The 19,560-nt window shown below is 52.1% G+C and overlaps 1 protein-coding gene across 2 annotated transcripts in view; it reads left to right on the forward strand.

The window, feature by feature from the left end:
• Positions 1-19,560, forward strand: part of ADARB1 (adenosine deaminase RNA specific B1) — a gene marked incomplete at its 5' end in the record, with an annotated part of 102,369 nt that overhangs the window by 70,999 nt on the left and 11,810 nt on the right. The window contains 6 exons of one of the 2 annotated variants that reach the window (XM_081086984.1): positions 75-149; positions 3,734-4,714; positions 8,038-8,152; positions 10,010-10,178; positions 10,828-10,973; positions 12,053-12,221. In XM_081086984.1, the coding sequence (XP_080943110.1) occupies positions 3,998-4,714; positions 8,038-8,152; positions 10,010-10,178; positions 10,828-10,973; positions 12,053-12,221 (1,316 nt within the window). The remainder of the gene's footprint in view (positions 1-74; positions 150-3,733; positions 4,715-8,037; positions 8,153-10,009; positions 10,179-10,827; positions 10,974-12,052; positions 12,222-19,560) is intronic. The other variant, XM_081086985.1, reaches the window with a different exon arrangement.

A 19,560-nucleotide genomic window follows, 5' to 3' on the forward strand; every position in this document is an offset into this window, starting at 1 on the left:
GTTTCCGCAGAGGAGACACCTCCTGTGACTCGCGTGATGGGCTCACTGAATGTGACTTTCTTGCTGTCTTGCAGACAGAAACAGCCTCCGCCAGTCAAGAAACCCTCCAAAGCATTTTGCCATGGATCTGGAAGATGAAGAAAACCTGAGTAAGACCTCGGCTGCCACGTAGGCTCCAGCAGCTGGTTTACCATTAGCCGTTTTCTCAGGAGGCCAGTTTGGGGGAAGTGAATTTCCAGGGCTGCAAGCAGTGGCGGGTGTTGAATTTTGGCTACGTTCTCTATTTACTGTGGGCCTCCCCTCCCAGCCACAGGGAGGTTTGCCGCTGCCTGAAGGAGCGCATGCTCTGGTGCATGTCTCATGAAGCTGCACGCTTCCTGTTGGCACAGCCTGGTTACCATGACGATGGTCAGATTTCCATCTGTAAAGTCTAAGATAACCTCTGAGGTGGATTTAAATAGCTGGCCATTTTAAATAGTACATACCTTTTCTGTTCAAATACCCTGGATTCTCCTATATTTTGAGGGAAAGGGCTCACACAATCTGCTGATCTTGTTTCTAGACTTTAATGAGCCTTAGGACTAGTGTGGCCTGAAACACCCTTCTCCTTTCCACCCTGCCCTCTATGGGGCGGAGGGACGGAGGATGGAGAGGCTGGGAGCTATGCCAGCTTCCCCTCTCTATGTTGTTCTCCCTGAAAAGTTCAGTGAACATCCTTCTCTTCTGTTTTATCTTTACTCCCAGAGAGCAGTGCATTTAAGGCTTAAATCTCCATCCCCATTTGGGAGCTTTTAGTAGGGACACTGCAACAAAGACCTCCTTTTTCTGACACATGTAGACATGAGCGTTCTTGCTTGTCTGTGTTCAGTTGCTCCCAAGAGAGAGCGTGCAGGTCTAAGTGATGGGTGACATTTTACCAGGAGTGGTCATCAACGGCCAGGACACAGCTCAGTCCACTTCTCCGTGACGCCACCCACTCCGGCCAGCTGAGGCCTTGGCGTTGGCTCGCGTCCGTAGATAACCCAGAGGTTCCCGCGGCAGACCGCCCCGCCTCCCTCACAGGCTGCTCCGTGGGTTGGGTTGGGGAAGATGCGGGTGAGCTGGGTCTTGGTTATAGTGGACACTCTCTGGCTGAAGTCAGTCCCTGTGGGATGGGCACAGCATGAGCAGCTGCCCAGTCGCTGTCGGAGAAGCTCATGCCCTCCCTCCTGCTGACTGTGGTGGCCTCTGGCGGCCTGGCGGAGGCCCTCTTCAGGGTGACCTCCCATCAGAGCCTCCCCTGAGGTTCCTTTAGAACCAGCCGTGTGTTTTTACTGTGCGGTTCCACTCGCCATCTCCAGTTTTGCCCGCTCACTGTTCCCTGTGAAGAGTGTGCATACGAGTGTCCCCCAGCCTCCGAGTTGTTGGGACTGCGGGCTGTCGTCCACGGCAGTGGGCATCCGGTTTGGGTGGAAATGTCAGGCAGTGTAGCTTGTATAACTGACCCTCGGGTAACGTAAAGAATCCTTCTGAATAACTTTTCTGGAAAGATAAGCTGCTGGTGCAAGTGCTAAAACTTAGCTGTGCCAGTCCTGTATTTCCTGTCATTTCGTAAGCAACAAAAAATATTATCACGATTAGTAGTCACACTTAGGAAACCAAGTAGCATGATATGTAAAGAGAGAGTTGTGGTAGAGGGGGTGTCTTTCTCCAGTTTTAATATTTTCTCTTTACATGGTAGCATTTTAATAAGACAGACTGTGAGTAGCATTTCAGTGCTTCTGAAGCAAATAAGAACTTAGAATTTATGGGAACTATGCTATAGAACGTGTGTTTTTCCTATGCTCTCGAGACGGCCAGCCCAGTACTGGTTGTCTTTATTCCTTGAAGGGAAGCATTTTGGGGTGGGAGGGCATCCTGTTTGGTTAAATGCATGCCGGAATAACTGATGACGATCTGAGTGTCTCTGTTGCTAGTTCTTCGAGCAGGAGCACCAGCACGTCCGCCCGCGGTCCTCTGTGGCGCCCTTGCTGCCTGTTCATCTAACCTGTCTCGCTCTGCCCTTTCCACCTTTTGTTCCCTCTGAGCACCGAAAGGAGTAACCTATCGAGCTTTTGCTGGAGGATGTTATAAATGAAAATTTAGTGTCTATTCCGTCAGCTTTGTCAACTGGGAGAAGTGGTGTGTGTATCAGGGCCTGGGAGAAGCTGTCTACAGAGGAAGGGCACCTGGCTCTAACCTCCGCCACAGGAGAGCCGGCTCCCCCAGGAGATGTGTGCAAGCACATCTCGGCCAATGCTGATGGCCCGGGAAATGCGAGGCTTCACTGTGGCCTGGCAGCCAGGGGCCCGGGCCTCTGTCATGTGAGGCCCGCCCGTAGGTAGAGCTTAGCACGATGAGAGCCTGCGTTTACACTGTGTTGTCGAAATAGACCCAGGCCACCGCACCAGGCCCTGTAAGTTGGTTTACGTTGTAAAAAATATCTTGTAAAAGATTTATTGTGGGCTTTCGAAAGCTAGCGGTAGGTTTTAAATGCCGTGCCATCAACATCCCCCCGCCCTGTGATCACGGCTCCTGCGCTCCGTGCGACAGGCGGCCTGTGGAAACGTGCCAGGAAAACAGAATTATTTCTTGTTCTCCTTTTTAAAAAGCTCAATAAACTTAAAGAGAGACTAAATACTCTTTTATTCCTCTTTTTGAAATTAAACTCATATTTTTGCCATGAACCTTCAGAGTCCTAAAATGATCTTTATTAATTATAAACACCTTCAAAAGGTAGCACAACCAAGTTAGTCTGTAGTTCCAGCTTCAGTTAGGAGGTGGTAGCCCGCCTGCAGCTTCAGTTTTATATCTGCTCACATATTTGTTTCTAATGTGGGCTGTATTAAAAATTCAGAGGTAAATCAGTCCTCATGTGTAGTAAAAAAAGCTTTAAATGAATATGGGAAATGAAGTTGTATCCTTCAAAAATCATTTCTAAATGGGCAGAATACTCTACATCAGTGATGGCGAACCTTTTGAGCTCGGCGTGTCAGCATTTTGAAAAACCCTAACTTATCTCTGGTGCCGTGTCACATATAGAAATTTTTTGGTATTTGCAACCATAGTAAAACAAAGATTTATATTTTTGATATTTATTGTATATATTTAAATGTCATTTAACAAAGAAAAATCAACCCAAAAAATGAGTTCGCATGTCACCTCTGACACGCGTGTCATAGGTTCGCCTTCACTGCCATAATTACATAAGCAGATTCCTAAGATTGATTCATGAACTAAGTCAAATAGCTGCACAAATTGATGGAATATTTTGAACCTCGAGAACAAACCAGCCTGTAAATGCTGCTTTTAAATATGTCCCCTCGTCTGGGAGAGGCTGCTGTGCAAAGCCCAGTGAGTTAAATGCCATCGGGAGGGGGAAATGCCAAAATAAACGACAGGTGTCAGTGCTGACTTAGACTTACTAATGTAGGGTCTTCTGGACAAATTTATCATCCCACACTTTGATGCTCAGAATATTCTCATAAAAGTTATTTAAAAATTCACCTTTTAATGTAAAAGCAGCTGGCGATACTAAATAGAAATGGTAGGAGCCATTATTCAGCAAAATGTCAGACTACCCATTTCCGCTGAGGTCCTGAGCTGGTGGGAAATGTGCAGCCCTCCCATGTGCAGCAGGGAGTGAAGTAGAACACACATCACTTACCCAGTTACAAAGAGAGATAAAGGAATCTATAAATTTTGCATTTACAAGATCCTGCAACGAAGGCGTTGTAAGTTGCTCTTTCTGGGCACCGCAGGTTCGAGCAGCACAGAGGCTAAGGACAGCTGCAGTGTGGACCCTGGGCCCCCGGGGGACAGCGCTCCGGGGCCGGCTGACAGCTACCTGCTCCCCAATGGGGGCGGTGGCAGCGTCGGCAGGAAGCGGCCCCTGGACGAGGGCAGCAATGGGCACGCCAAGTTCCGCCTGAAGAAGAGGAGGAGGGCGCCGGGGCCCGCCCTGCCCAAGAACGCGCTGATGCAGCTGAACGAGATCAAGCCGGGCCTGCAGTACACGCTGCTGTCCCAGACGGGGCCCGTGCACGCGCCGCTCTTCGTCATCTCCGTGGAGGTGAACGGGCAGGTGTTCGAGGGCTCTGGCCCCACGAAGAAGAAGGCCAAGCTGCAGGCGGCCGAGAAGGCCCTGCGGTCGTTCGTCCAGTTCCCCAACGCGTCCGAGGCCCACCTGGCCATGGGGAGGAGCCTGTCCGCCAACGCGGACTTCACGTCTGACCAGGCGGACTTCCCCGACGCGCTCTTCAACGGCTTCGAGACGCCGGACCGGTCGGAAGTGCCCTTTTACGTGGGCTCCAACGGCGGCGATGACTCCTTCAGTTCCAGCGGGGACCTCAGCTTGTCAGCGTCCCCCGTGCCCCCCAACCTCGTCCAGCCGCCCCTCCCGGTCCTCCCTCCATTCCCCCCGCCCGCCGGGAAGAACCCCGTGATGATCCTGAACGAGCTGCGCCCGGGCCTGAAGTACGACTTCCTCTCGGAGAGCGGGGAGAGCCACGCCAAGAACTTCGTCATGTCCGTGGTTGTGGACGGCCAGTTCTTCGAGGGCTCGGGAAGGAACAAAAAGCTGGCCAAGGCCCGGGCCGCACAGTCTGCCCTGGCCACCATTTTTAATTTGCACTTGGATCAGACGCCGTCTCGCCAGCCTATCCTCAGCGAGGGCCTCCAGTTACACCTACCCCAGGTGAGGCCAAGTCTGTCACGCTCGGTCATGCTTTACACAGCACTGGGGTTCTTTGCCATGTTCACTCTCCATCTCATGCCATTCTGTCCTCACCACGAACAGCCAGCAGTAAGTGTGGCTGCCGAGCAGCCTTCCTAGATTGGGATGGCCAGGCGGCCCCTGGGGAGCCATCTGAGGCCATCATGGCACAGGGTGGGGACACAGAGCAGTGCCATCAGCCCTCTCCACACTGAGTCTCACCCCGAAGGACAGTCCACAGTGCCCTCCCTCCCTGTGTAGCTGCCCTGTGTGTGTGTGGGGGGGGGGGATGAAGGGGGGGGGTGAGGGGGGCGGGTCCCATAGCAGCCTCTGATGAGGAGGGAGGGCCAGACACCAGAGCCTGCCCAGCCCAGGGTGTTTCCTACGTCTCCCTGGGTCTCTAGTCACAAAAGGAGTGAGTTTGGCCGTTCAGCTGCTGAAACCTAAGAGTATGGGCTCTGGGCTCCAGCGGGATTGGCTGGCAGTGCATTCCTGAGCCTACAGTGTAGGGACCGTGTGTCAGAGGGACGAGGGGCATAGGGGGCCCTTAAGCAAATGCTCCAGGGCCCCCCAGGCACCCGGGTCTCTCTGTACCTGGAATTCCCCATGTGGGATTCATGCAGGCTCCCTCCTGCCCAGCCCCCTCCCCCCTAAAATCAGGGTGAACAGAGGGAAATGCTCGGGACTCGGATCAGCGTCTGTGAAGGAGGAAGACTGAAGGAGAAATGGCACTAGTGTCATCTCCAAACCCTGCAACTCTGATTATTTATTGCTCTTTTCTTAGAAATCCAAGCTCTCTGGTCTACTTAAAAATCAGTCTCTTAGGGAGAAAACCTGACCCTCTCCTCTGTTTATTCCTTCTGGTCACAGTATTGTTCAGTTTGAAGATAAAATATGTAGTGGTTTGATCAGAAAAAGTGAAGGACTCAATATTGACAGATAGTTTGGCCTGTATTCTCTCAGCGGGATCCGAGAATGTTGGCTTCTCTTTTACCTTTGAACCAATTAGAGAGGCCTGTGTTCAGTCCTCTGAAATGACCACGGTCCTCAGTTTTAAAAGAGGGAATTTTATTTTATTTTGCCTAAAGAGGCCAGGTTTCGAAGTGCAGACGAGTAACATTGAAGGGGAGGCAGAAGGAGGTGTGTGTGTGTACACACATGTGTGTGCATATGTGCATGCATGTGTGTGCATTTGCAGCCCAAGCCCCAGGCCGGGCTCCGTGGAGCAGTGACCAGAGGCGCTGGCCTGGGAAGTGGGGCCTATCAGCCTCTCTGGGGAGAGTGTCTGGGAATCCTATGGGGGGTGTGGGTGGGGGGGCCATCCCAGCCCCACCCTCACCACCTGTGCTGGTTCTGCTGGTGCTGAGCAGCAGGTTCTGGGCTTCTGTGTTCCCCAGCCAGGGAGGCCTGGGGTGTGCAGCTGTATCTGCCTCCCAGTCTCTGCTCACAGTAGCCCCATAGTGTCTCCCAGAGGCCCCTGAGGCCCCGGTAACCATGTTCTCCTGGAAGACCTGGGGGTGGCTTCGCGGTCAGCCCGGGCCTTGTTTCTGAGCTACGCTGTCTTTCCCCTGAAAGTCTCCAATGTGCCTCTAGAGTGGGTGTGAAGCCTTATGTTTCCCAAGAGTAACCCATGCGGGACTTGGGCCAGACGTCCCTGGTCCTAGGATTCTTTGCCTTCGAGGTGTTCATAGTGGCACTAGTTTAAAAAGTCGCGTGTGAGTGCGAAACGCCCTGTCAGCAGTGACTTATTAAAGCGGCCAGCCGAGCCTCCGGCCTCCGCACCCCGAGGGTCGCTCAGGAGGCCGTGCGGCGGGGCCGCGGTGGTGTGGGCTTGCCGTTGAGGAGCATGTTAGTTTGTCATTATACCCACCCCCTCGTTTAGAGGGAGGGGGCTTCATCGCCCCTAAAGAACGAGGCCGTGACCTCTTTACGGGGCGGAAGAAGGTCCAGGAGTGCAGTGCTGGCGTCGCACGGGGCGTGTGCGCAGACGGGCCCGCCTCTGAGAGCGTGCGGTGCGCCTGCCTCCTGTGGAACGAACTCCTCTCCTCTGGGTCTCCTTAACCTCCCACTGTTTTCCTTCTGTGGAAGTTGGAGCGTGTTGTCCTTTACCTGCGGTGCCCTCCCATCGTGTGGTGCCCTCCCATCGTGTGGTTGCTCATCTGTTCCTGTCTGTGCCCCAACTCCCTCCCCTGTGTTCACATCTGTAGCATCGATGCCTCTGCCGAGGGGCCAGGTGAGGCCCGAGGGCCCCGCCTGGACCTGCTGCCCACCCTCCACCTGGCTGGTCTTGAGCAAGTCCCCAGGGGCTCGCTGGAATTTGCTGGAGCCATGATGGGAGGAAAGCTTTCTGACAACGATGCTTTTTCCAAATAAGTCATCCTTTAGGATCAGTGACTTTTCTATTCATTTTGGGAGTATTTTATTAAGGGGACATTAGATTTGGCCGTTTGATTGTCAAGACAAGTGTGAGATTAGGAAGATGTAGATCCAGTGTGGCTCTTTACACACACACACACACACACACACCCGTTAGCACCATTTCCCAGAACACTATGGGTCCGCTCTATCCATGACAACTCATGAGCCATAAAAATAAGACGTGTCCCAACTCTAACATGTTGACTTCTAAGAAGCACTCCCTGGAGGGCAGTGCTGTCGGGCCTGGTCACATGCAGTGAGGTGTTCCAGGCCTCGCCGAACCCTTCTCTGGGTCCATTCCGCTGTCATCTGAGCTGAGTGACAGCTGCCCACAGGCTCTGCTCAGGGCTGGATTCGGAGGGAGTGACTGAGCCAGGGTGATGGGATAGGTGTTGCAATAACTGAGACGTACCTGATGGGCGGGGCCTTAGAGAGGGAGATTGCTGTGCAAAGTTCACGCTTCTTTAATTTGATCACTTCTAACTGCTCCTTCTCCTGCCCAAGCTGCACACTGGGGAGCCTGGGCAGCAGAGCAGCGGAGGGGGAGGCAGATGACCCCAGGCAGGCACTCTAGCCCCCTCCTCCTCGGTGTCCTCATCGGAGGGCGGGGCTGGTGTGCTGTGAGGACCAGAGGGGCAGCAGGGTGTGCCCCGGATGCACGAGCTCGAACTCCCACTGCCGGGCTCAGGGCTGTCAAAAGATTCCAGCCATGGCCTTGCATGCTCCTCGGATGTGTGTTTTGGAGGAAACACGCACACACATGTGCACACGCACACACTTGTTTGCCAGACTTAGTGTGGGATTCTCCAGAGAAGCAAGCATCTGAGCCATCACCCTGGCTTTCGGGGGGCAGGTGCAGGTGCCTAACCCGCTGCTGTGGTCCCCAGGTGTTAGCCGACGCCGTGGCCCGCCTGGTTCTGGATAAGTTCGGTGACCTGACAGACAACTTCACCTCCCCCCACGCACGCAGGAAGGTTCTTGCTGGAATTGTCATGACAACAGGTAAACATCTTGCTCTATAAAAATCTCTGACAGGAAAATGGTGTTTTCCTTCTTCCTCAGAATGTCTGTCATCTGCAAATGTGGGAACTGTACTTACATATTTTTCCCAAATGTTCATCCTTTCAACCTAATTGTTTTCATGTGGAGAAGCGCCCTCTGTTACGGTTGGATCCCCATGATCGTGTGAGAGCGGTCTGTCTGCTCAGGAAACTGCAGGAGACATTAATTCCTGCTTCATGGGAAAGTAGGGCGTATCTGATTTACCAGCTAGTGTTCATGCTGCCCGGGTGGTTTCTGTGTGGCTTGTCGGGGAGAGAGGAAGCTCCAGCCAGAGGTGAAAATCTGGGGGAACGCACAGTTTGGAAGGCAGGAGGAACCCTATTAAATTTGTCCAGAAGGAACCCTTCCCCAGGTCTTCTCCCCACACCTGGGGGCCATCTCCGTGGTGACTCCTAGGAGCAGGAAGCCACACTCTGGCAGTGCCTGGCCAGCGCTGGGGCAGGCGGGACGTGCAGTGCCCTCTGCTGGCAGCATCCCCGGCCTGTGCTGGAGGCAGGCCCCGAGGCCAGGGAGGAGGGCTGGGGATGGCGCATCTGTCTCCGCCAGCCGGGAGAAGCCCAGCTCTGTGAGGGTGGCTGTGCTGTCCTCCTCTCCCAGGCAGTTCTCTGTCCGACTGGGGAGAGGACGCGGTTCTGTAATCCTAGCCTTGATCCCCCTCGCCTGCAGAACGTGACGACTGGAATCACAAGCTCCTCCCGCCACGTGTGTGCTTTGGCACAGCTGAGCGTGTGTCTGGGGGCAGGTGAAGAACTCTGAATCTTAACGTGGGTTTCAGGTTTTCTGTGATGTTTTGTGCCTGTGTTTTCCTGCTCTTCTCTCTGTGCTCGTACTATTTACGTAACTGAAAGGTGAGCTGCTGATGCAGCAGCCCCCTGAGCAGGCTCTGTGGTGTGTGGCTGGTTGTCATCTAGCTCGTCTCACTGCCTGAGGAGAGGCGATGCCCGCAGGGCAGCATTTGCCCTTCTGTGTGAATTCCACTGCTCAGAGCCAGTTTACACCTGCAGGCAGGACTGCCAGCACAGGCACCTGGCTGTGACCTCAGAAGACCTCCATGCCTGGCTCTGACCTCAGGTGGCCTGCACTCGTTGAATGACCTTGGGCAGGTTTTTGGCCCCTCTGAGCCTCAGTTTCCTGGTCTGTAAAACAGAGGCAGTGGTGCCATGCACTTTAAGGATGTGGGGATGAGATGAGAAAACCTTCCCTAGTAGACCCAGCACAGTGCCCGCCTCTGGGTGGCACCATCTGCAGCTGGTGCTGGTGGTGCAGTTTATCCCTGGTGGCGTCAGGCCTTTGCAGCACATCTGGCGCGTGGCCTGTGACAGGTTTACCGCAGAGTGGCCCTCCTCTGGAGGTGACCGGTGCTGCGGGCTGCGGTCCAGCATGAGGGGGTGACAGGGACTCCTGACCAGCACACTGTGAACACTTGTTTTCCTTCTTGTCCCTCTCTCGTCGCCTCTTCAGTGCTTTCACATCCATCTTAAGATTAATAACCAGCCCACCTACCTGCCTTCACGTAGTGCTTCCTCCCTGTGTCCATGGGACTGTTCAAGAAAGACTTCCATTCCCGAGGAGTCACTTCCTCAAGCTCAGAACCTTCACACTGAAGACGAGGGCGGCCGGCTCCCAGGGGGCAGCACAGAGCTCGTCCTCTGGGAGGCTGCGGCTGGCGGGGCTGGCATGGGGGGTGAGTGTGCACTGCGGTCTCTGCCAGGTTCCGTCATCGCAGACGCGTGCAGGCCCTCGGGCGCAGGTGGGCACGTGACTGTGACTCAGAGGAACGTCTCTCTTGTTTTCCAGGCACAGATGTTAAAGATGCCCAGGTGATATGTGTTTCCACGGGAACGAAGTGTATTAACGGCGAGTACATGAGTGACCGTGGCCTCGCTCTGAATGACTGCCACGCAGAGATCATATCGCGGCGGTCCTTGCTCAGGTTCCTTTACACACAGCTTGAGCTGTACCTAAAGTAAGTCTAGTAAGTAAGTAAGTAAAGGAAGCTGTTTTAAAAAGTACTGCCTTCTCCCCCTCCCCCGTCAGAAAACACTGCAAAACTTTCACTCAGTTCTCACAACAGCAACTTTGTCAGTAATAGTGAGGTTGGATCCCATCTGCCCATGATGCTCAAGCTACAAATAGAGTTGGCTAACTTATAGCACACATGCGTGTACACACATACATATGTGCACACACATATGCACACATGCATAATAGTATCGTGGATTTCAGGGCTGTGCTCAGACCCTGGGCTTTTGTTGATCTCAGTAGACTCCACGGCCGGTAAACACGGGCGTTTTTATCCCAGTCACTGTGCCTCACACCAGCCCATCACGTATCCAAACTGCGTTTCTCTGTAAAGACATCTCTACACAGTCGTTCTGTTTGGAATCAGAAATGAGAAGGCAAGGGGAAATGCTCCCATTTTGATGCCCTGTCCATTGTTGAGTGACAGGAACTGTGTCAATGATCATAAACCGGGAAAAGGAAGACTCCAATTCCAGCTTGTCTTCACCCTGTCGGAACTGCGGGCCTTTGAAAGTCTCTGGGGGCTGGAACAGACCGGATTGTGACTCCACGCAGCTGGAGCACTCACTCTGCAACTTGCTTCCTGTCCGCAGCAAAGAGGATCAGAAGAAGTCCATCTTCCAGAAGTCTGAGCGGGGAGGCTTCCGGCTGAAGGACACCGTCCAGTTCCACCTGTACATCAGCACCTCGCCCTGCGGGGACGCCAGGATCTTCTCACCTCACGAACCGATCCTGGAAGGTACGGCCAGGCGTCTGCACAGCCAGCAGTTTCTCAGTGTGAGGCCATATGGTAACAAAATAACAAACTTACATTAATATCCTTCTTCTTTCCATGTCAGCCTTAAATGTGGGTCTGAGGGCTAAATAAAAGCAGGTTTTACTAGTTCTTCTCCATGAATAATTACTTAGGATATTTTAATGAATGAAAATGTTGACTCTAATAAACTCTGGGATTGGAATAGAATGAGGATACCAGATCAAAATCGATGTCAGCACTTAAATTTGGATAATATACAGGTTGTCATAATCTTTGGGACACCTTGTCTGTCTCTAAGTCAGAGACGTCCATCCTCTTCCCTGTTTCTGATGAACTGGAACTTAAATGTGTGATTATTGGCGGAAACCCCAGCAGCAGGTCAGACGAATGAAAAGGGAGACCCTGTTTCTATCACATGTCCCCACCCTTCTCTGCACGTGTTTTCCACGGATTTCTGTTTTCCATGGATTTGTATTCACCTCTCTCTCCCGAAGCTTAAACATTATTTGTTCCAAATAGAACATTTGATTGCATTGTTTTTCTTGATTATAAAGGCAACACAAATCAATTTAAATATTTTTTAAATAAGAAAGAAAATTTAAATCACCCGTTTTCATATGGCCCAGAGGTAGTCACTGTCTGTGCGTGCTTCCTGTGAGCTTCCTGAAACCCTATGGGTTTCCTTATGAAATTTTTAAAATGTGGGGGAAAATATAACAAACACCCAAATATCCAACACGTAGAAGGAGCAAATGTTAGCGTTTTGTCCTATTTGCTTCAGTTCCTTTTTAACAATGGAAGTCAATCACTTTAGTTAAAATGGAAGCCCTCGTCTTCCCCAACCCCTGAGAAGGCCACTTCTGTGAATTTGGTTCATATTATATCCTTCCTGTCCAATTTTATATACTTATAATGTACGTATGTCCTATAGATACAGAACAACCACAAGCACATACAGGCGGACTGTGTGATAAATGTGTGGGGTGTAGTTAGACGTGCTTCTCAGTGAGTGAAGCAGATGATTTCCTACCAGTGGCTTCCTTCTCCCGTTTCTCTCTTAGAACCAGCAGACAGGCACCCGAATCGCAAAGCCAGGGGACAGCTGCGGACGAAAATAGAATCTGGTGAGGGGACGATCCCCGTGCGCTCGAATGCGAGCATCCAGACGTGGGACGGGGTGCTGCAGGGGGAGAGGCTGCTCACCATGTCCTGCAGCGACAAGATGGCACGGTAAGGCCATGGGGCACCCACTGCACCAGACTCACCCCTGCTGGTTCCTGGGTACCCCCCACTGTGCCTCTGCAGGCACCTGACCCTCCCCACTGCACCAGACTCACTCCTGCTGGTTCCTGGGTACCCCCCACTGTGCCCTGGGGGCACCTGACCCTCCCCACTGCACCAGACTCACCCCTGCTGGTTCCTGGGTACCCCCCACTATGCTCCTGGGGGCACCCAACCCTCCCCACTGCACCAGACTCACCCTTTATGGTTCCAGGGTACTCCCCACTATGCCTGTGCAGGCACCTGACCCTCCCCACTGCACTAGACTCACCCTTTATGGTTCCTGGGTACCCCCCACTGTGCCTCTGCAGGCACCTGACCCTCCCCACTGCACCAGACTCACCCCTGCTGGTTCCTGGGTACCCCCCACTATGCCCCTGGGGGCACCCAACCCTCCCCACTGCACTAGACTTGCCCTTTACAGTTCCTGGGTACCCCCCACTGTGCCTCTGCAGGCACCTGACCCTCCCCGCTGCACCAGACTCACTCCTGCTGGTTCCTGGGTACCCCCAACTGTGCCCTTGTGGGCACCTGACCCTCCTCCTATGCCAGTTACCTACTTTCAAAATGGTTTGGTTTTGTTCCCACTCCCCACTTCAATGTTCCCCACATTCTTTGAAAGATAAAGGCTCTAGGGGGCTCCAGGACCCTTCGAGGGAGTGAAGGTGGGCCTTTACCCAGGAGGCTCCAGGCTGCCACTGCCATTCATCAAAACAAGCATCTTGCCCTTTATTATTATTGTTATACTAGAGGCCCGGTGCATGAAAATTCGTGCACTGGGAGGGGGGTGTCCCTCAGCCCGGCCTGCCCCCTCTTACAGTCTGGGAGCCCTCAGGGGATGTCCTACTAACGGCTTAGGCCCGCTCCCCTCTGCAGGAGGTGACTGGGCAATCAGGGGAAGGCGCCCCCCCCATTACCTCACCACTGCTGCCCTCGGCCCTCGCAGCCGCCGCAGCTTTGTCCGGAAGGACATTCGGCTGTCCAGTCTAATTAGCATTTTATGCTTTTATTATTATAGATTATTATAGATGTGGGCTTCTGGGGTGAACTGATGTGTTTCACTGTGACCTTATAAAATGATTTGCTCCCAGAGAAAGCAAAGAGGTTCCTCATTCATCAAACATGCACTTTAATGGTCATACTTACTATTCAGTTAGTATTTGGGGTGATTGGTATTTACATTTAGAAACAATGTGACACCCTCACAGGCATTGTGCTCTGAGCACCGAGAGCACCCCCTCATGGGGAGGGGAGGCTGGGTGCTGCAGAGACCCCGAGTTTGCCTCCCCCTGAGAAGTGTTATTCTTTCAGGAGCCTGCGTCCCAGGCAGATTCCCATTTCTTCAGATGCTGGTCTCAGTTCTCATAGTTCTTTATCTTTTAACAAATGTTTATTTGAAAAAAGGTACATGGGCAGATGGCACGAAGTTCCGTGGTAGAAAAGCATGTAAAATAAAACCCCTCCCCCAGAGTGCTCCACAGCCCATGCGTGTGGGTCCTGACTGCCTCCCGACAGCTCTCAGGGCCGACGCGTGTGGTGCACATCTTGTCCGTTGTTTGTAAGCCTGCTCTTGACTTTCTCTAATGGTCACGTCAGGGAACCTAGGGGATGCGGAGCTAAGTTAATCGTACACCGTGGCCCATTCCCACCCAGCACGGTGCCCACATGATGTGTTTACTAATCACATGCCCTTTGTATTCGCTGTCCATACCGTTTCTGTGTGTGAGTGTGTGTGTCCGTGTCCTTGAAAAATAGGTGTATGTTGTTAGTTTACAGATTTGGCATTGTGCTTCAAATCCCATTCTGTACCCCGTATTTTCATTCACCCCGTGTTTGGGGGACTCTCCCTGATGCTGTCATGTCCAGCCCGTTGCCTCCTGCATCGTAGCCGTGGCCACATTATGTCCTTCCCCTCGTGGTGGGCACATGGATTTCCTCAAGCTCCCCAGGCAGCCTTGAGACCCCGTAAGCAGCTCGTTATAGGCCGTGGTACCCAGGGCTCCTCACGCAGCACGATCGGGCGTACCCGGCGGTCCTCCAGCTGCACGCACATCGGCAGTGCCGAGGTTAGCTCCCCACTCCTGATGCTGTCTCAGGGTTTCGGTCTGTTTCTCTTCTCACTAGGCGTGTTGAGCATCTCCTCAGCCCCCCGTCTTGCTCCTGTGAGTTCCTGTGTATATCCTGGCCATTGTCTTTCGGACCGCATGACCTCTTCATCTAGATTCGCAAAAGTTCCTTTTGTAGTTTGTAACCCTTAACAGTGTGAGACGACTCAGTGCCTCCTCCACGGCCAAGTCCCTCTTAACTTTGTGCCATCCTTTTTGGAATAGAAACCCCAAATTTTGATATAATCTTATCCATTAATTTGTCACCCTATAATTTGTACTTTTAGGATCTTATTTAAGAAATCCCTCCTCAAATTATGGGCATAAAAATATTCTGCTGTCCTTCTTTCTAAGACCTTTATCATTTCACTTTCACATTTAGGCCTTTAACACTTTTGTATTATAATTTAGCTTTATTTTAATACAGTGGGTCAGTTTTTCCACTCCCTTCTATTCAATAACCTTTATTTTCTCCCTGATTTGTGAAGACACGTGTTATATACTGAGCTCCCTCACAAGGATGGGTCTATTTCTAGACTCTAGATCAGCGGTTCTCAACCTGTGGGTCGCGACCCCTTTGGGGGTCGAACAACCCTTTCACTGGGGTCGCCTAAGACCATCAGAAAACACATATATAATTACATATTGTTTACAGTAGCAAAATTACAGTTATGAAGTAGCAACGAAAATAATTTTATGGTTGGGTGTCACCACAACATGAGGAACTGTATTAAAGGGTCGCAGCATTAGGAAGGTTGAGAACCACTGCTCTAGATTCTTTATTAGTCTACTAGAGGCCTGGTGCATGAATTCGTGCACAGGTGGGGTTCCTCGGCCTGGCCAGCGATTGGGGCCGATTTGGGTCATCTCGCCCAGTCCCAATTAGACCGATCGGGGCCAGCCGGGGTGGAGGGAGTAAGAGTGGAAGTATAACAAGAGGTTGCCTGTGGGAGCACACTGACCACCGGGGGCAGCTCCTGCATTAAGTGTCTGCCTCCTGGTGATCAGTGCACATCATAGCGACTGGTCTACCGGTCATTTGGTGGACCAGTTGTAATGGTTACTTAGTCTTTTATATGTATAGATAATTCTGACATTTTAATAGTTTAAAGATCTGATTGGATAAAACTGTCATTCTTTACTCATTTTTTTTTCAAACTTTTGGTAGCCTTTTATGAAACTCTGGTCTTCTGTACGTATTTTAGAGTCAGCTTGTTAAGTGTCTCCCAATGTCTTGCTGAGATTTCATATGGAACTGCATTGAACTTATGGACTTAGTTGGAAGGAATTGATATGAAGTTAAATCAGTCCATCCATGAATATTTTATCTCCATATTTAAAATATTTCCTTTGCGTTGATAGTTTTTCACAAAAATGTTAGGCAGTTTTTAACAGATTAATTCCTACAACTTTATACTTTCTATGTTAGTGTGCTGATTATCTTGTGATCTGCTATATATTCTGTGTAATTATTGGTGGCATCACTGACTTACTATAATTGTGGTAAAACACACAATGGAAGACTACCATCTTACACATTTCTTTAGATTCATAACAAAATTAAGACAAAGGTGCAAGGATTCACATATGCCCTCTCCCCCCACCCCCCTGCATCTCCTCCCCCAATTACCCATTCCCCACCAGAGGGCACATGGTTACAATGGATGAACCTACGCTGACAGATTACGTTAGGGTCACTCTTGGTGGTGCACATTCTGTGGATTTGGACAAATGTATAATGACATGTGTCCAACTGTCTTTGTAATGTCAAAAACTGGAAGCAATCCAAGTGGCAGCAGTGGCACAGGATGGCCAAACGATGCTTCTCCATGCAGTGGAGCACCACTCAGGAAAATAATAATAATAACAAACAATGATGCACATGCAGCCTGGACAAATCTCAAAGCAATTATTCAGAGTAAAGGAAACCAGATCCCAAAAAGTATGTAAATTTCTAGAACGTGCAAACTGGTCTACAGTGACAGGAGCATATCGGTGGTTGCCCAGGGTGGGGACCAGAGTAAGAGGGACAGTGAGGAAGGAATGGGACAAGGTGAACAAGGTGTGAGCAAGGTGTGGGGGGTGATGGTCTCCTGGGTAGAAACACGTGTCCAACTTACCGAATCGTATGCTTCAATATATACAACATAGCGCATGCCAGTTATACCTCAGGGCTCACAGAAGAAATTGCCGGGGGCACTAGAAAATGACTGTAGGTAAATGACCAAAGCACATAGCGCTAGGCTGGGAAGAGAACAACAGAACAAACCCCGCCGAGGAGAAGGAGGAAACAAAGATGCCCCGTGAGCAGTGACACCCCGGGGTTAGGTCTCTGGACAGGACAATGAAATCGGCAGAACTCGGGCAGCTTCGACCGAGAATGACGATAGAAGGACGGCCAGGACGCAGTGGAGCTGAAATACGCTGCAGGCAGTTACAGCAGAGACGTGGGCACCTTCGTACCAGTGTTGCAACACTGAGATGAAATTTAAAATGTTCAGAAAAGTGTACTTCTAAAGCTGACTCAAGAGTAGACAGAAGTTTGGAATAGAGTTACGGCCATTAAAGCATTAAACCAGTCACCCTCCCTACTCACCTCCAAGAAAGAAAGAAATTAAAGAACATCAGAGAAAGGAGGCAGGTGGAGGGAGAGGCAGCCGCTCACCCAGACGGGCCTGCTGTGAGGTCCCCACATCCTTGGGGCAGTGACCCTGTCTTCTATCATCTTCTCTCGAGATTAGAAGAGTAGGGAAAGGTGGACCCCCAGCTCATGTTGTGGGGTCACTGTCGCCTCTTTCTCCAGGCCAGACAGCAACACAGAGGAAAACAAGAGGACAAGCTGTCCTCAATTATAAAACACACATATACACACAAGTGTAGCAAACCAAACCCAGTGATGTATTTTTAATGTTTTTTTTTATTGATTTTAGAGATCCCCACAGTGGAAGGAGGAAAGACAGGTGGTTGGGGAGGCAGCTGGGCAGAAACATTCGCGGGGTGCCGACTGGAATAGGGGGGGGTCGAAGCTCAGAGGAAGGGAGGGGATGTGGGGTGGCAGCCAGTCTCTGCTATACTTGGGGCTCACGGAGGAGATGAACTGGTTAGCAGATTGTCCTGGTTAGCAGTCTGTATAGGAACCAAGACAAGCAAGGCCTCCATACTGCACGCAAAGCACAGCCCAACCAGTAAGGCCCTGGGGTGAAAAGGGCCCCTGGCAGTGTTTATGGCTTCCACTCAGCAGGATGCTTAAGGCCCAGAAAGCCCAGATTATACAGCTACATGAATACGTTTGACTAAATGGACATTTTAAAACTCATTTACCAAAACCCCCAGTTGAAAGAAACGCCATAGGAGTAGTTTCTGGTTCACATAATCAGCAAGTGAGAGCCCAGCTTGTAAAGCCAACCCTACAGCTCCGTCCATCATGCAGGGCGTTGCTGGGAGGGCGTGGCTGGGGGTCGTGGGAATGTTCCATGTCTCGTTGAAACAGGGTCATACACAGGCATGTAAGAGTCAAAATTCACAGATGTGCGCCCCTATGATCTGTGCCGTCCGCTGTACGCAGTGACACGTCATCACAGGGAAAAGCAAAAACAGGCCGGAGGGAAGGAGGAGGGACAGCATGGGACCCTGGCCACACCCACTCCTCCCAGCCCCACACCACACACTCCAGTCCTACAAGCCAAGCCCATTCAGGTGTCACCTGGTGTCAGCACAGCCCCCAGAGGGGACGGGACAGTCTGATGAGACTGCCCAGGTACTCACACTGCTGCCTGACTTGGCTGCAAGTTGGGGTTCCCTCACGCCCTCTTCAGGCTCAGTAACTTGCTAGAACGGCTCATAGAACTCAGGGACTACAGTTACCTAGTTACCATTTTATTGTAAAGGATACAAGTCAGGAACAGCCTCATGAAAGAGATGCCTAGGAGGATGGGGTACAAGGATCTCCATGCTCTCTGGCCCCCTTTCCCAGCACCTGATGTGTTCACCAGCCTGTTGGGTTTTATGCAGATTTCTCTCACGTAGCCATGATTGATTATATCATTGATGATTGGTGATCAGTTTGACGCCCAGTTCCTCTTCCCACCCCCTCTAATTATGTAGTCAGTTCCCCTGGCAGCTGGCCCCCATCCTCCTAGACTCACCTCACTTTTGTAAACTCAGGTGTGGTTGAAAGGGGCTTAATATTCAGTATCACAACAACAGATGGCCATGCTTACAACCAGAACAGCCCTGGCCCAGAAACAGCGTGGCGTCCAGTCCTGTCCCAAGGGAATGAAATGAGCAGCCGCCCAAGTGGCTGTCACGGATGAGAGGCAGTGGGCAGGTGCTGGCGAGGTGTCCTGTGTCTCTCACAGGGAACAGAGCAGTGTCCAGTAGGTCCCAGCCTGCGGGCAGGACGTGGGCGCAGGGGCAGAGGGCAGGCGTAGGAGTGAGGCCACAGGGGGCTGGGGGCGGGGAGGGGGGTTCAGAGCTACTGCTGGGGTCACCAGGTGCTGTCTGTCTGGTGGGTCGGTGGGCAGTTTGGCTGAAGGCAGCCACGACCCCCCTCAAGGCTGCATGGGTCACAGTGACGAGAGAGGGGTTAACCATCTTACGGCAAGTTGCGTCAGCTGGGCTGTGAGAAGGCGCCAGGGTCTCCAGACCCCCAGAGACCACCTGCCTGAGGGCAGACAGCATGGTTATTCAGAGCTGCTGTGGCAGGGGGGCCTCCCCACCAGGTGGGCAGGCCAGGCGGGGCAGCTCCACGGGACCAGGGAGTCTCAGGTGTGTCCCATGGAGGCTGTGGCTCACTCGCCAGATGCAGGGCCGCCTCTGGCGGGGGGCAGACCGGGTTTTCTCTGAGGGACCCCAAGTTGGAAGCAGGGACTATAGTGAGGGCAGCTGACCAAGTCCTGACCGTCTGGGCCAGGTGCCGTGGAGGCTGTGGTTGGGTCAGAGCTCTCCTGGGACAACTGGTCTGGCCACTGGCCACTGGCCACTTGCACACTCAGCCTCTCAGAACTGGGCCAGGCACTTTACGGACCCAGGGACTCACTGGCATGGCAGCGCTCTGAGCCCTGTCCTCTGAGAAAGACGCAAGGAAGGTGAGAGAGAAAGCGGCCTGGGCAGCGAGCACAGTAGCCGAGTGAGCACTCAGCACCTGGTGGCTCTTCCAGTGTCACCCAAGCTAGTGTCACCCG

Source organism: Myotis nattereri, assembly GCF_964212035.1.
Source record: "Myotis nattereri genome assembly, chromosome: 3".
NCBI lineage: Eukaryota > Metazoa > Chordata > Mammalia > Chiroptera > Vespertilionidae > Myotis > Myotis nattereri.